Source organism: Patagioenas fasciata, chromosome Z (genome assembly GCF_037038585.1).
Source record: "Patagioenas fasciata isolate bPatFas1 chromosome Z, bPatFas1.hap1, whole genome shotgun sequence".
Taxonomy (NCBI): Eukaryota; Metazoa; Chordata; class Aves; order Columbiformes; family Columbidae; genus Patagioenas; species Patagioenas fasciata.
Window position 1 is genome coordinate 7,216,142 of NC_092560.1, and position 14,880 is coordinate 7,231,021.

Sequence of the window (14,880 nt, forward strand, 5' to 3'; positions counted from 1 at the left end):
CGTGCACTGAAGAGAAGATGCTCACAAAGTCTTTGAGCTACACAGTAAAAACTCTTTCTCCAAAAACACAAATCCTGGCCTGTCATGTTCAGCAAATATGACATGTTCTATACTATTAAATGTTAAACAGGGTCTCTTACAGCTGAAGCACACTTGGTTCTTATGCTGAAAATGTACCCAATGATCAATCATTTTGTGCCTAAGACAACTTTTCCAGAATCTTCAGAACATTAAAAAAACAATGTTCAGAAAGCTTTGTCTTACATTGGAGTGTAAACAGATGACTTGCGCAAGAATGCTATAATACCATCTGCTGCTGGTGAAAGTGAACTGATGATGTCGTTTTCCATTGAGAAAAAGTGGTAGTTTGAATAAAAAATCCGTTCTAATGGTCTGCTAATTTGAATCAGCTAAGGCTTCTAAATAATTCTAGAAAATACATAGACTGTGCCAATTGCTCAAAGATACAAAAAAAAAGGATAGTAAACAATATTTACAAAACTATTAAGAAAAGAAAAAGTAGCTACACTCAACAGAGAAGATAACCTGGGCTTTAACTGACTTAGCACTTGGAATAAGGCATAAAGACAATTCCCAAAGCTGAATATTCAGCTTGAAGTCATTCTCAACCATCCTGTCACATGTGATTCCGTCCTGCACCTCCTGCTTCAGCAAACCACTAGTGAGTGACAAATGGAGGCCAGACTTGATTTTTTAAAATAGGTTATATATTTATATATACATCTTCCTTCTTTTAGTCTTTTCTCTTCTTATGGTATGATAGGGTGACACTGAAAAAATTCCCAAACTCTAACAATTAGATGTCTGCATGAAAAAGCGGAGTGCACTGCTGCTCACTTTTTCCAAGGCGTGACATCCTTGGTCCCATCATCTTTGGCATCAATCAGTGACTTACGAGGATGTGACAGAGGTGAAATCTGTTCACACTCCAAATTCCCTGCAATCTCTCCTCCATTCTTCTTGAAGAGGTGGAAAGGTTCTTCTTTCCCTCCTAGATCCAGCAGATGTAAACTGAGAAGTTCTTGCTACACTGCCCAGCCATCGCTTTCTGGGTTGATATGAAGGCTCTGAGGACACTTGGTCTTTGTTAATTAAACCCTCTTCCTATCTTGTCTCCCTGTTCTTCGAATTATCAAGGTTGCTTCATACACTTCCTGAAGTACCAGCTGTGCCACGGTGGTGTAAATCTCACTGTAATCCACAGAGTTTCGAATGGCAATTATGAAATGACGCAGGGGGTTAGTTAAAACTCATGCTGCTCCTTGGCCAGGCTCTGAGAACGGCACATGCACTAAAACTGCGTATCTGCACATTCAGGAAGAGTTGCTTTGGTTTCTATTTAGCAGGGTATTTCTGAAAACTGAGCACTGTCTCTCACCTGTTCACCTCTAATCCAGGAAACCGAATTTCATTATTACATGGATCCTCAGCACTGAAAGTCCACGATGTCGTGCAAAAGAGCTGGGTCCAAAGTCAGAATTTTTCCATCAGCTTGCTGTGTGTACCTTTCTTACCCTAAACAAAAGGCATGAAACTGCAAGAAGAATGCCATCCTGTTTACTCAAAGCCTGAAGGACAGGAATATGTCATACAGACAGCAAAAACACAAAGGCACAAGAGATTAGAAGAAATCCCAAGCCAAGACCCATTAAGCAGGAGTCTCTAAAAAGGGAAAAGGCTGAGGCAGGGAAGAGAAGCTGTTGAGCATCAGGGAAAACACTCCGAAAGCATCAGATCTGATTCAGTCAAATCCTAAATTCCAAATCCTGTACATAATCGCATCCCCACAAGGCTTTAATGTATACTCAAGGCTAAATCACTGACACAGCAGCTCTCAGGAGGAAATGCCAGACAGCTGCCAATAAAAATGCTAGAGTTATCAAAGCCCAGAATGATTTCTGCATTGGTAATGGGCTACAGAGCTTCTTCATTGCCAGGTCACCAGCTCAGACTTGGCCCAGGCTGGTGGCAGCCAGGACTCATTGCTGTACAAGGGCTGTGTGTGCAGTTGTCAGGTTTCGCACAGACAAAGCGCTGTTAATTAGTACCCTTGCTGGTGACAGTCACTACAGACGAGTCCAGAATGGAAGACGGTGGTTTATCTTGTCACCATAGGAGGGTGGTCCAGCTCTGAAGTCAGGAAAAGCAGGAAACTTCCATTTCTGCTGCTCAGGACGTGCCCTGAGACAGGGCTGTGCATCTGCAGTATGATGAATCACAGGATGTCAGGGGTTGGAAGGGACCTGGAAAGCTCATCCAGTCCAATGCCCCCGCCGGAGCAGGAACACCCAGCTGAGGTTCCACAGGAAGGTGTCCAGGCGGGTTTGAATGTCTGCAGAGAAGGAGACTCCACAACCTCCCTGGGCAGCCTGGTCCGGGATCTGTCTCCCTCACTGGGAAGAAGTTTCTTCTCACATTTAATTTCCAGTTTGCACCCATTACCCCTTGTCCTGTCATTGGTTGTCACTGAGAAGAGCCTGGCTCCATCCTCCTGACACTCACCCTTTATACATCTGTAAACATTAATGAGGTCACCCCTCAGTCTCTTCTTCAAGCTCAAGAGCCCCAGCTCCCTCAGCCTTTCCTCATAAGGGAGATGCTCCTCTCCCTTCAGCATCTCTGTTGCCCAACCCCTTCTCAAACACTAACAGAAGTGTAAGAACGAATGTAAGTTTGTGGTGCATCAGCTTTATGAACATATTCACTACGTGCTGCAGTCACCTGGTGGAAAGGATGATACTCCACATGCAGTGACATGCATCCTGAGCAAAATATTATTATGGCAGCAAAACTAGCCTGCAGCTCGCTATGAGCCAGTTACATGAAAAATATAAAATCCTACTGGGACCTCAAGGAAAAACAAAACAAAAAATACCACACAAACAACAACTACTTTTAATAGCATAAAACGGTCTTCCCACTCTGAGTTTACAATTAATCTTTTTCCAATCAGTCTTGTAGTAATGCATGTTACAGAGTAATATGTGAGTGTTTCAAGTCAATTCTCACAATTACTCTGTGGCATTGTACAGCAAGAACCCATTCGCAGGTTTCTCACAGCTCTTCTGGTCAGTAATACAGTGATACAGAGTTTACTTGAAATCAGCAGCGCGATTTTCTCGTATCTATGAACTTGTATCTATCCATCTGTGAGGCTGATTCATGACACGGTCCGCTCAGCACCATACACTGGAGTCCACCATACCTCTGCTTATCCCCCAGAGTCTATCCAACATTCATGGGAAATACCATTTTTACAGGCTGCAACTAGCTCCAGTGAATTTCAAAGCTCAGAACGTTCCTTCACTTATTTTCTGTAGAAAGACCACTTTTCCAGGTGACTTCAAGAAAGATCTGTAAGCACATTCCGTACCCGTTTCTGTAGTTGTTGGCTCCATTCCTCTCATAGAAAACCATGCAAGAGATGGATGAAAGATGTGAAATGTTCCATTGGGTAGCTTGAAAATGAACGAAGTTTTTTTTCGGAATGCTACACATGATGGGACGTGACTGAGCATGGCAGATTACCATTTGTTAGCTGAGCAACCACAGCCATCCGTGTGCAGGTGCTGAGCTGCTGGGGCTGTGAGGTTAAACTGGTGAAGCTTAAACGCTTTTCTTTGAGGTTTACATTGGATAAACATAAACCTTGGCAACAGCACACGAAACAGACAGGCTCCCAGAGGACAGAAAAATGTTCCAGTGGAGCTGTAGCTTTTTCTGTGCGATGTAAGACAGCCTGTTCCATACGGTCCATCAGGGATGTGAAGGGCTGGTCAACCGTCCTTCCCCTGTCCTGTCATCATCTACTAACAAAACTGGGCTGTCCTTCACAGGATCAAGAGTTATGAGGTACAGAACCAACTTCACCCCCTCTCCTGCGCCAAGCACAGTGAAATGTTAAAACATGAATCTGAACACTGGCAAAGATTGGGTAGTTCCTAAGTACAAGTACTCTTAAAACTTCCATCGGATTGGATTATGTCATTTTATCAGGCAGTGTGTATAGGAAATACTATTGATGTCAGATCTAAATTAAAAATAAACATTACTTCAGGTAACGGGCAATTGCCCGTAGGTATCTGTACTGTGCTCTGCTCTTCTCTTCCCCAGCCAGCAGGTATTTTGTTGTCAGTACATCTCTTGTAACAGCACCATTTATTTTCTCCGTGATAACTGGAGCTCTTCCAGTAGTAATGGTTTCTGTTTTCTCCAGTGCTACATTAAACTGCCTTCGAGCATCCATCAAAACATTTATGGGCTCTCCATTTACGAGACTGCAAGGGATCTGCGCCTGAAACTGCCTCTTCCCTGATGCAGTTTGCATGATGATGCTCTGCAAAAATAAATTCATGGGGGGGTGTCAGAACTTCCACGCAGGACACAACCACCACACACCACAGACAGGACCAACACTTTCCAGACATTTTCCAGCAGTGTTCACAATCCCAGTCATCGCATCAGAAAAAGAAGCCCCCTGTAATCTCTTCCATTGAGGGAGATGGAAATAGTGATGCAATGAATAAACAAGTTGCATGCTCTTCCCTTTTCACCAATTTTTGACCACACACTGAAAGAAATGCCCATTTTTAAGTGAAAATCCTTCACATGAGATTATGATACTATAAGTATTTTATGTTCTTGAATTCGCAGTCTATCTTCTTCTTCATTCCTTATTTTTATATAGAGCAACAATAACTTACTTGTCAATAAAATCTAACTCTACTCATTCAGAAACAAAGTAAGAAAATTTTGCTGTTCGGATTGACTATGTATCCCACAACCAGAACAGTAACTTCTTACATGCCGAACTTAAACTGTGTTGAACTTGAGGTTAAAGGGATTACTTTACACTTAAATTAGACATGCACGCAGGTTTAGGTGTAAAAGTGAGCAACATTTTAATGAATGAGGACTATGGAGACTTTAAAACTGAGCACTGGAGCCAGGTGAGCATTTTCAGGCTGTGTTTACAAGTCCAAGAAAAATGTTCCAAACTTCTCTCTCACCTTCTCCTCACAGAAGGTTTTCCTCTAATAATGGAATTACAGCTACAGAAACTCTATTACTATGTTGCAGATGCAACATTAAGAAACTGTAATTATACAGGGAACTTTTATCAGCCTGAGAGAAGGTATAGATCATAGTAATAAAGTTGCTGTGAAGATACTAATTGTATAGGGCTTCTCCATCCTACCAACATAGGTTGCAACATTTCTATTAATGTAGCCATTTCATAAAAACAATGTTTTAGTAATAGGATTGGTACTGGCTACAGAGAAATTATAATTAAAAAATCTTTTCAGACAAAGCAAAATGGCTGTTGAAATAACTCTACTTGCCGTAACAGCCATCAACCCAAAAAAAAAGCCTAAAAAAGAAGTCATCAACTACAAAAGTCATTTATCCTAGTGGAAACGGGATAGAGTTTATTACCTGAGACAGGTGACATATTTATAGTTGCCTTGATTTCAATTTAGAAGCAGGAGCCAAGCCGTCCTACTGATGTAACTGGGAAAAGTTTCTATAACTTTGCCAGAAAACACAGAGACGCATTCACACTGCTGAGCCCGCAGAAGATGAAATAACCTACTCCTGTCTGTGATGGGCACTGAAGAACGACTGTGAAACTGCAATCACCGCTGTTCTCCCCCATTTTCCTAGATAATCAAAATAAGTCTGCAATGGTACTGGGCAAAGAAAAACTTGAAGGGACCCAGATGAGACAAAGAAGTGCAAACTAGGCCAAAAAACCAAATCTTTGTCATTAATGAAGCTCTTTTTGGAGGAGAACACTGCAGAGGGATTTTGATTTATGCTCAGGTTCTTCTTTGCAGACGAGCAGTTGCAATTGCCCTTATGATTAATGTATCTGCACCCCGTGTATTTCAAGAGACATACCAACTTTAGTGAAAAGTTTTCACTAATACTTTTACCACTACTAACCCCAGACAGCCAACTAAGCTGGGTTCTACCTTTCTTTCAGCAAATATGAAGTCCAAGCTGAAGAAGACATTAATCAAATGTTCATGTTTTTTTCTGAGGAAAATGGAGATGTTTTGGCAGATCGTAATATCATGGAATCATTTTGGTTGGAAAAGACCTTTAGGATCACCAAGGTAAACCATTAACCTAATGCTGTCAGGTTCAGCTCTAAACCATGTCTCTAAGAATCTCATCTATGCATCTTTTAGACACATCCAGGGACGGTGATTCAATACAAACCACAATACAAACATAGGAGGACAGCTGATGCAGCCAGAATTTCTGTAAGATGAACCACACCCACAATTTGTAGATGTGATATTGCATCTGGGTAGGAACAACCCCAGGTTCCAGTATAAGTTGGGGAACGACCTATTAGAGAGCAGTGTAGGGGAAAGGGACCTGGGGGTCCTGGGGACAGCAGGGTGACCATGAGCCAACACTGGGCCCTTGTGGCCAGGAAGGCCGATGGTACCTGGGGTGGATTAGAAGGGGGGTGGTCAGTAGGTCAGAGAGGTTCTCCTGCCCCTCTACTCTGCCCTGGTGAGACCACACCTGGAATACTGTGTCCAGTTATGGCTCCTCAGTTCCAGAAGGACAGGGAACTGCTGGAGAGAGTCCAGCGCAGGGCAACAAAGATGCTGAAGGGAGTGGAGCATCTCCCGTGTGAGGAAAGGCTGAGGGAGCTGGGGCTCTGGAGCTTGGAGAAGAGGAGACTGAGGGATGGCCTCATTAATGTTTACAAATATATAAAGGGTGAGTGCCATGAGGATGAAGCCAGGCTCTTCTCGGTGACAGCCAATGGTAGGACAAGGGGCAATGGGTTCAAACTGGAACCCAAGAGGTTCCACTTACATTTGAGAAGAAACTGCTTCTCAGTGAGGGTGTCAGAGCCTGGCCCAGGCTGCCCAGGGAGGTTGTGGAGTCTCCTTCTCTGCAGACATTCAAACCCGCCTGGACACCTTCCTGTGGAACCTCAGCTGGGTGTTCCTGCTCCATGGGGGGATTGCACTGGATGAGCTTTCCAGGTCCCTTCCAACCCCTGACATTCTGGGATTCAGTAATTTTGTGTCTGCTGTTCCAATTCCATCACAGCCATGAAGGTGGAAATGCAGGTCCTGAAGAAACAAACACAAACTGCTCTTTTCTTAAAGGATATCTTAAAACCTTGCTGATGTCAGTAAGCCTGGCTGGTAACAGCGTGAAAGACACCTCTTGACTACAGGTTGCAATAAAACCATCTTCTCCTTAGGACAGAGCCCTGACCACCATGCTCCACGCTCACATCAGTTCTATATTGCTAGCTTACCGCTAGTTGCACTGACACCTGCGGCTTCTGCTGGACGTGACAGCTGGATATGTCTACAGGTCAGTGCCACCAAGACATCAATCTTGCTCTTCCATTTTTCAAGCTATCTGAACTACCAGGGTGCATCCAAAACAGGAACAGTATCCCCATCCACAATCTCCAAGGACAGCTTTACTTCTCTTGTACAACACACAGTGCAAGTTAGAAAGTCAGAGACAAAGCCAGTTTACCAGAAGTGTTTCCAAGGGTAGCAGATGGAAATGAGTTTAAATCCAAAGTTTTACTTTAGTTTACTTTACATGTTTAGGCTCTTCCTATTTTAAGTGTATTCAGAAGATAAGCACATTCTCCATACAGTGATTTCTATAACGACGACAATGGTAACAACAGAAAAGACTGCCATAAGATCTCTTGTGTATATGCACATTTTGTGCAGAACTAACTTATTATTGTAATACTTGATACTACAGAATAAAACATAATAACTAGATGACCAAGAGCTATTTGATATTTCATCCCTAAAAGCAGTTTATCTCCCTGATTCTAGAATGTTTACAGTTTTGAGGGGGTAATGATCCTTTTTTACAATTCATAATTTTGTTTGGGTTTTTTTAAAGTTATTGAATAGCTAACACAATAACCTTGAAAGGCATACCTAAGAGGTAATGCAAGACCAGCACAAAATTAATCAATAGCCAACACTGTTGATATTTACATAGTTACATAATTATATGGTGATGCATATTTGGAATAAGGTTTGAATTATATTAATTTTAAGAGCAAGAGGAATAAAAGCACTAGGTGACACTCAGACAAAACTATGTTTTTAAAGCTTAAACTGCTCACAGGCATGTAACTTGCATTTATGATTCTTTAAGAAAAGTTTATAGTTAAAATTGGCAGGACCATAGTTACATTGTCAAGAAATGGCATCTCAGCCATTTTCCTAAGAAAATAAACAGATGATTCTTCCTCCATGCTTGCCAAAATAAGATTAATTCAGTTGTCACCATTTTAGTTATGTAGCATATAGTCTTAATTAATTACTATTTAAAATCTGTTCTTAAATGAAGAGATTCATCTAAGGTGCAAAACTGAAAGATACAACAAGCTGTGGAACTATGGAAAATACACTGGAGACAGATTTCCTACCCTTATTAAAAAATGGTAAGTTAAGGAAAAAAATCCATAGTGGCATTTGACAAATGTGCCCTGAAAGGGTTCATTTTATAATCCCAAGAATTCCTGGACAAAAAGATATTGGGAAGAGCAATTTCATAAGAATTTTAAGTCTGAAATATTGTAACTAGCAAATGGGGGATGGCATATATTCCAACTTCCTCTTCACAGTATCAAGAGGCAGTGTGACTGATAACTATAACAGAAGACAGACTATTACCACAAGGTAATGAACAGAAAGCAAATTTCTGCTGCAGCAGAGCAGCAGAACACTAATTTAACTATATCAAATATGAAGAGGCAATGACGTGTCCACAGAAGCGTGACTCAACCCTCATTTTGGGTTCAGGCCAAGAGAAGACTTTCTTTGTTTCTCATCTCTCCCTGTAGCAGCAGATGTCTGTGCTCCCCTTCTCCAGCCAAAGCATCTTCTATTACCTATCATCTGAAAAAACATTAGTTGGACCAAGTACTCTGAATCACTGCTACAGAATCACAGAGTGGTTGGGGTTGGAAGGGGCCTCTGGAGATCATCCAGTCCAACCCACCTGCTAAAGCAGGTTCACCAGAGCAGATCACACAGGAAGGTGTCCAGGTGGGTTTGAATGTCTCCAGAGAAGGAGACTCCACACCCGCTCTTGGCAGCCTGTAACAGGGCTCTGGTACCTCAAAGGAAAGAAGTTTCTCCTCATATTCACGTGGAACTTCATGTGTTTCAGTCTGCGCCCATTTTCCCTCATCCTATTGTTGGGCACCACTGAAAGGAGTCTGGTCCATCCTCCTGACACCCACCCTTGAGATATTTATAAACATTGATGAGATCCCCTCTCAGCTTCTCTTCTCCAGGTTGAACAGACCCAGTTCTCTCAGTCTCTCCTCATGAGAAAGGTGCTCCATGCCACTAATCATCTTTGTAGCCACCGCTGGACTCCCTCCAGTAATTCATTGTTCTTCTTAAACTGGTGAGCCCAGAACTGTACTCACAACTCCAGATGTGGCCTCACCAGGGCACGACCTCCCTCCACCTGCTGGTCACACTCTTCCTAATGCACCCCAGGAGACCATTGGCCTTATGGGCCACAAGGCCACATTGTTGACTCACGGTCAACCTGTTGTCAACCTGAACTCCCAAGTCCTTCTCTGCAGTGCTGCTTTCCAGCAGGTCAACCCCAACCTGTACTGGTGCCTGGGGTTATTCCTCCCCACGTACAGGACCCTGCATTTGCCCTTGTTGAACTTCATCAGGTTCTTCCCTGCCCAGTCCTCCAGCCTGTCAAGGTCTCACTGTTGAAACTGAATATCCAATGTTCTTGCACAAGCACGGAAGGACTGTCAATATTCATGGTAATTCTCCTAATGACAGACTCAATATAATGCTACAAACTTCATACCACCCAAAAGTTAGCTCTGCCACAAGTGTGCCCAAGGTGTTTATGGATATCTCTACACAGGATGGTGGAGTCAGAGGTTTGGACAAAGATTAGCAACGACTAGAACAATGAATGCTGGAACAACAAAAGTGGGCAACAGAAAATGGCCAAAGGACACTGCAACTGTGTCCCACGAGGCTGAAGCACCCATCTCAGGACTGCAATAAATGCTTTGGTGAAACCAGTATTCAGAGTTTAGAGAAGACTTTGTTCACACCAGTGTCTTGGTCAACACAGGACTGAAAACCCAAGCTCTTCTCTGGGACCACAGGAGACCTACAGCTTATGGAAGCTTGAACACACCATTTCTATAGGAGCCATAGCTTCCACTCTGCAAGGGATTTTGGGTGGTCTCCTTACTCTTGAATCAAGCTGCTATGAAATACAATATATAAAAAGAGCAGCCAAAAAGGGACTTGGGTTGACTTTCAACATCAAGGGCTCTCAGCTGCTTTTGTGACTCTTGGAGATTGTATAGAGCTTCATACACAAGTCTGACTACACAGAGTAAAGTGACCTCCTTGGATGAATCCACTTTCTTTTTTGAACCTCTGGCTGCCTTAAGAATGTAAGAACTGCCTGACTGGACTGCAGCATCTAGCAATGCACCCCATCCCAGCAGCAGCAGCGGGAATGGCTGTTTTGGGAGAACACGAGACTCTTTCTGTAGTTCCCTCCCCTTCTTCTGCCCCAGCGAGTCTGCTGCATTACAGATGATGGAGGACACATTCCTGCCTGGTAGCTGTGCATCCATTTATGGACAAGTGGTCTCATGAAACTCCTCTAAATGCTTTTGAATGGCTGATACCGTCTGCTTCCACAACTTGAGAGCACAGGTGCTTAGGCATAAATTGCTTTCTGTCAACATGGATACCTAACTTCCACATAAATGGCACTCGGAATGCTTCATCTGACAAAGGGATTGACCAAAAGCCCTCGCCACAGAAAACAAAAAGGGAAATTGCTATAAAGTTTCCAACACCTTGTGACCATACCAGTTGCCTCTCAAATGGAGCTGAATGTGTCATATGTGATATCCAGTTCTTTCACATTGTGCAGTCCATGTTGTTGTGTATTTTAGAATTTTCCACAAAAACATTCAAAAAGGGGGAATGTTCAGTAGCCAACTTCAGTCTAGTAGTGGATTGTCAAAGATCATAGCAGGGGGAAAACAGAAGAGCAGCCACCTCAGCCTACAAACAGAAATGCCAAACCAGGGAGGGAACACACTATTCCGATTTCTTACACAAAAACTTACACTAAATCTCTGCTTGGGAAGTTCTGTGGAAGCAAAGCCGCTGCTAGATAAATTATCTGTAAATGCAATGTGTAGCACTGAAACAGTTTTTCTACAGAAGCAGAAAAGAATCAAGAGAATCAATACTATTATGTTGCAATTTGTTCAATTAATCACATATCTGCGTGAAAAAATATTATTCAATCTTCATTTCAGAATAACTGATCAACTCAAGTAACAATAGTAACAAGATTTGAAAGTCTATCTTAAATTCTGCCCCAGAAACCAGCAAGGATCCTCATATTGCTTTTCATCCCTATATATAAACTATATTTTTAGCCTCTGTATTTATTCTACATCACTTAGTATTAGTCTGTTATTTGGTCTTTTCCTCCTGTGAAATTAGTCAGACTAGGTTGATGCCCGTAAAACCTTACTGGGAAAAGCATGATTAAACTGCAGGGCAGCTACACATTATTAATTAATGCTCAGTTTTAAAATAAAACCTACTTGCTAGCTTGTACAACACTACCACTTGGTTTAAACCACAGAAATTCAATACATCACAGAAAATTTTAGTTGGAAATAAATATCGACCCAGATTTCCCATTCTTGGATTTTTCCCTGTGGAACAGCCCTCCAGTCTATACTGGTGAGACTCCCTTTCCTCAGGAAGATGTACTAATAATTTTCCAAAAATATAAGCAGGGGATCCATAGCAACTGTTGATACGACTCAAAATTATTTAAGAGCGATCTTAGCAACCTTCTGTTAAGATATACTGTATAAAGCCTCCCTCACTTAGCAAAATCCCACAATATGGCAAGAAAGATTTGTATGTCTAAGAATAGCTACCTACACACGCTTTTCAAGATGACTGAGCCGTAATGATTTAAATCCTCCCTACCACAGTTTCAGCAAGATGTGCCTCTACAACACTACATCAGTGTGTTCTCTTCAGAGTTTTGAACCTTTCTCCTTTTTTAAATCACATCATTAACAGCCCTGACATTTTAGAAATAATGTTTATTGATTTTTCTGTTAACACTGCTATAAATTACGTGATGTAATGGACAGGATTATTGAAGTACTATAAAGAATACGTCTTCCAGATTCTTAACTACATATTGAAAAAGAGCGGACTCTGAATTAATATAGAAATAGCGCAGTTCTGTACTGTTATTTGGGTAGTTTAGGTTTGGTTGACTACTTTCTATATGACAGAACGGACACATAACAGAGATGATATTACAACTACCTGTTAAGTATCAAATGACAGAATAAAAATGTCTCATTGAAATGAAACTTAGAAATAAATGTTGATTAAAAAAAAGACACATTCCTTATCATTTCCTTATCACTTCCTATTCAGTACTTTGTGGGACAGATTTGCTAACTCGTCCTTTTTTGTAGTAGAAGTGCGATTAGTAGATGGAAACAGCTTTATTCATTGTGGATGAGGACTCAAAAAAAAGGTTGAATGGCGTGCATCTGAAGAGGCATGAACGACACAGAAGGAAACCAGCAGAACCACCTTCAGGCATCATTTGATGGGCATTAGTATCAACAGTCCACACCTTTTTATTTTAAAGTGAGCCTTCAAGCTAAAACTTGAAGCACTGTGGAGGGTCTTTTAATAGAACACCACATACACAACAACAACCACCCATATTTAAGAAATTATTCAAGGTTATAGAACAGCAGGAATGCACCAAAGCAGAAAAAAAACTTTGTTTATTTTTTGAGATCACTATTCATAAGTTAGACCATTAGGTTTATCTTTTCCGCAGTGCGAGGAAGGCAAGGTTCACAAAAACGAAGTTTTATGAGAAGACAGAGTGGCAGAAAAACACAGTCAACGCGACCACAGGAAACTTCTGATTCTTAAGAATTCAGAAGACTTTCGCACCATTCTGCAAGCAGAATCCCAGACTGGTAGAAGATCTGAGTTAATATAATCCCAAGGTTTAGATCCGCACTGTCCTCAACAACTGCTGCATTCACTGTCAGTAGCAGAATGCTCTGAGTGTCTTTTTCTGGAGTGACGGCAAAGCACTAAAGAAGCAAAATGCTGATTTATTGCTGGTAAATCCAAACCCAAGGTATCACACACAAAACGTGTCCACTTCCACAGCTGAGAGGGTGACCTGCACACACACCATTAAGTCACATCTTGGTAAGAGAAGTAACTGTGTCTGAACAGTTTTGGTTAAAAGGGCAGGAGGGGAGGCATGTGTGGACACATGTGCTCTGGAAATTCCATAATCCTTCGGAGTCCTGACTCTGATTAGTTTTTTGGACTATTTCTGCAGGACCTTCAGGTCACCAAGCTTTCATTCTTGTTTTATTGGGCAGTTTTTCAACTGTTGAGTCTCCTGTAATAATGCAATTCGATTTCTACCCTTGGGTGTTTGATTTTACATTCCATCATCACTAAGCATTGATTAAGCCTTAGCACATATACTCGATTGTGTTTATGACTTTGTTTTCTCAGGGGAAGGTCAGGCTTTATGACAACATCACACTGTTAAAAACAACATTTTTGCTGATACTGTGATCAGGTTCACTCATCAGCTTTTAAAATTCTCTTGTTAGTTTGCTTCCACATGGAGAAAAAAAAATAACTAAGACGTGGACTGGCAAAAGTGACAAGAATAAAAAATGGACTTCGTAACACATGTTCAAGAGCTTGTGTCTAAAATGCACAAAATTATTACTCAGCTTCATCATAGGTTCAGAAATGCATGATTCTCAGAATGCTGCCTCTTCCCACAAAGAAAAACAGAAACCAAACACATTTCTGTGACTAGGCATGTGCACGAACAACTGCATCTCAAAAAGGGGATCAGTTCACAGCGGTAGGCATCCACAGCGTTCCTACCAAAGCAGGTCTTGCACAAACATATCAGAAAGAAAGGCAGTTACACCTCCCCTCTCCTCTACAAGAAAGCAGAGAACTCACCTGAGACACAACAGACCCAGATTCAAATTTATTTTCTGTTTGATTTAACCTTTTTTGCTTCCTAGGAGAGCAGTTTACCACTGGTCAACACAGTATTCTGAGGTGCGAATGCTTCACCTCCGCCTGCTGAAGCCCTTCTGCTTTGTACATATACACTTTCATAAATACCCACCAGGGTGAAGAAAGGGTGAAAAATTACTAGTGCAAGTACTGATTGTTTTCAATCCAATAAATATTCTACTAATTTTTAAAAAATTTTAAAAAATAAACGGGTCTCTGTTTACCTTGTGAGAAGTGAGTGTACACATCACCCATCCAGTACCATTTCACACTCTCTGCAGAGAACAACGACTCAAGGGGATGTGGACACCACACAACTGTCTTGGTCCTTGCTGCAGGTCTGGAGCTCCCAGACACACCAGGATGAAAATTCACGAACTGCTAACACCTACCCCATACTCATTCCTACAAAAATGGGCTTCAGTCTTAAAGACTGAAGAGCAACTTTTCACGGACAATCAGTTCTCTTACAGCTGGAAAAATGTAAACATGGATCTCTAAGATAGCTGAGCATCTCTGTTCATTTTTGTTTAATTTATATTATTTGAAATTTTGACCATTGGACATAAATGAAAATTTTCAAGGCAGCTTTACTGCTGTATACAGTAATGTGTATAGTTTATATGGAAATGTATATATTATCTGGTGAAGCTATTATGCTCTTCAATCTTCATGATTACCAGGCCATAATTTTGAA

At 41.6% G+C, this 14,880-nt stretch overlaps 1 protein-coding gene across 7 annotated transcripts in view; it reads right to left on the reverse strand.

Moving 5' to 3' along the window:
- Positions 1–14,880, reverse strand: part of ATG10 (autophagy related 10) — an 88,200-nt gene that overhangs the window by 9,334 nt on the left and 63,986 nt on the right. For 3 of the 7 annotated variants that reach the window (XM_071801749.1, XM_071801751.1, XM_071801750.1), the window contains exon 6: positions 4,074–4,357. The exons of 2 other annotated variants lie outside the window; for them this stretch is intronic. In XM_071801749.1, the coding sequence (XP_071657850.1) occupies positions 4,074–4,357 (284 nt within the window). Of the gene's footprint in view, positions 1–1,399; positions 4,358–12,557; positions 13,217–14,880 lie in introns of those variants that run through there. 2 more of the 7 variants (XR_011736345.1, XM_071801753.1) reach the window with 2 other exon arrangements.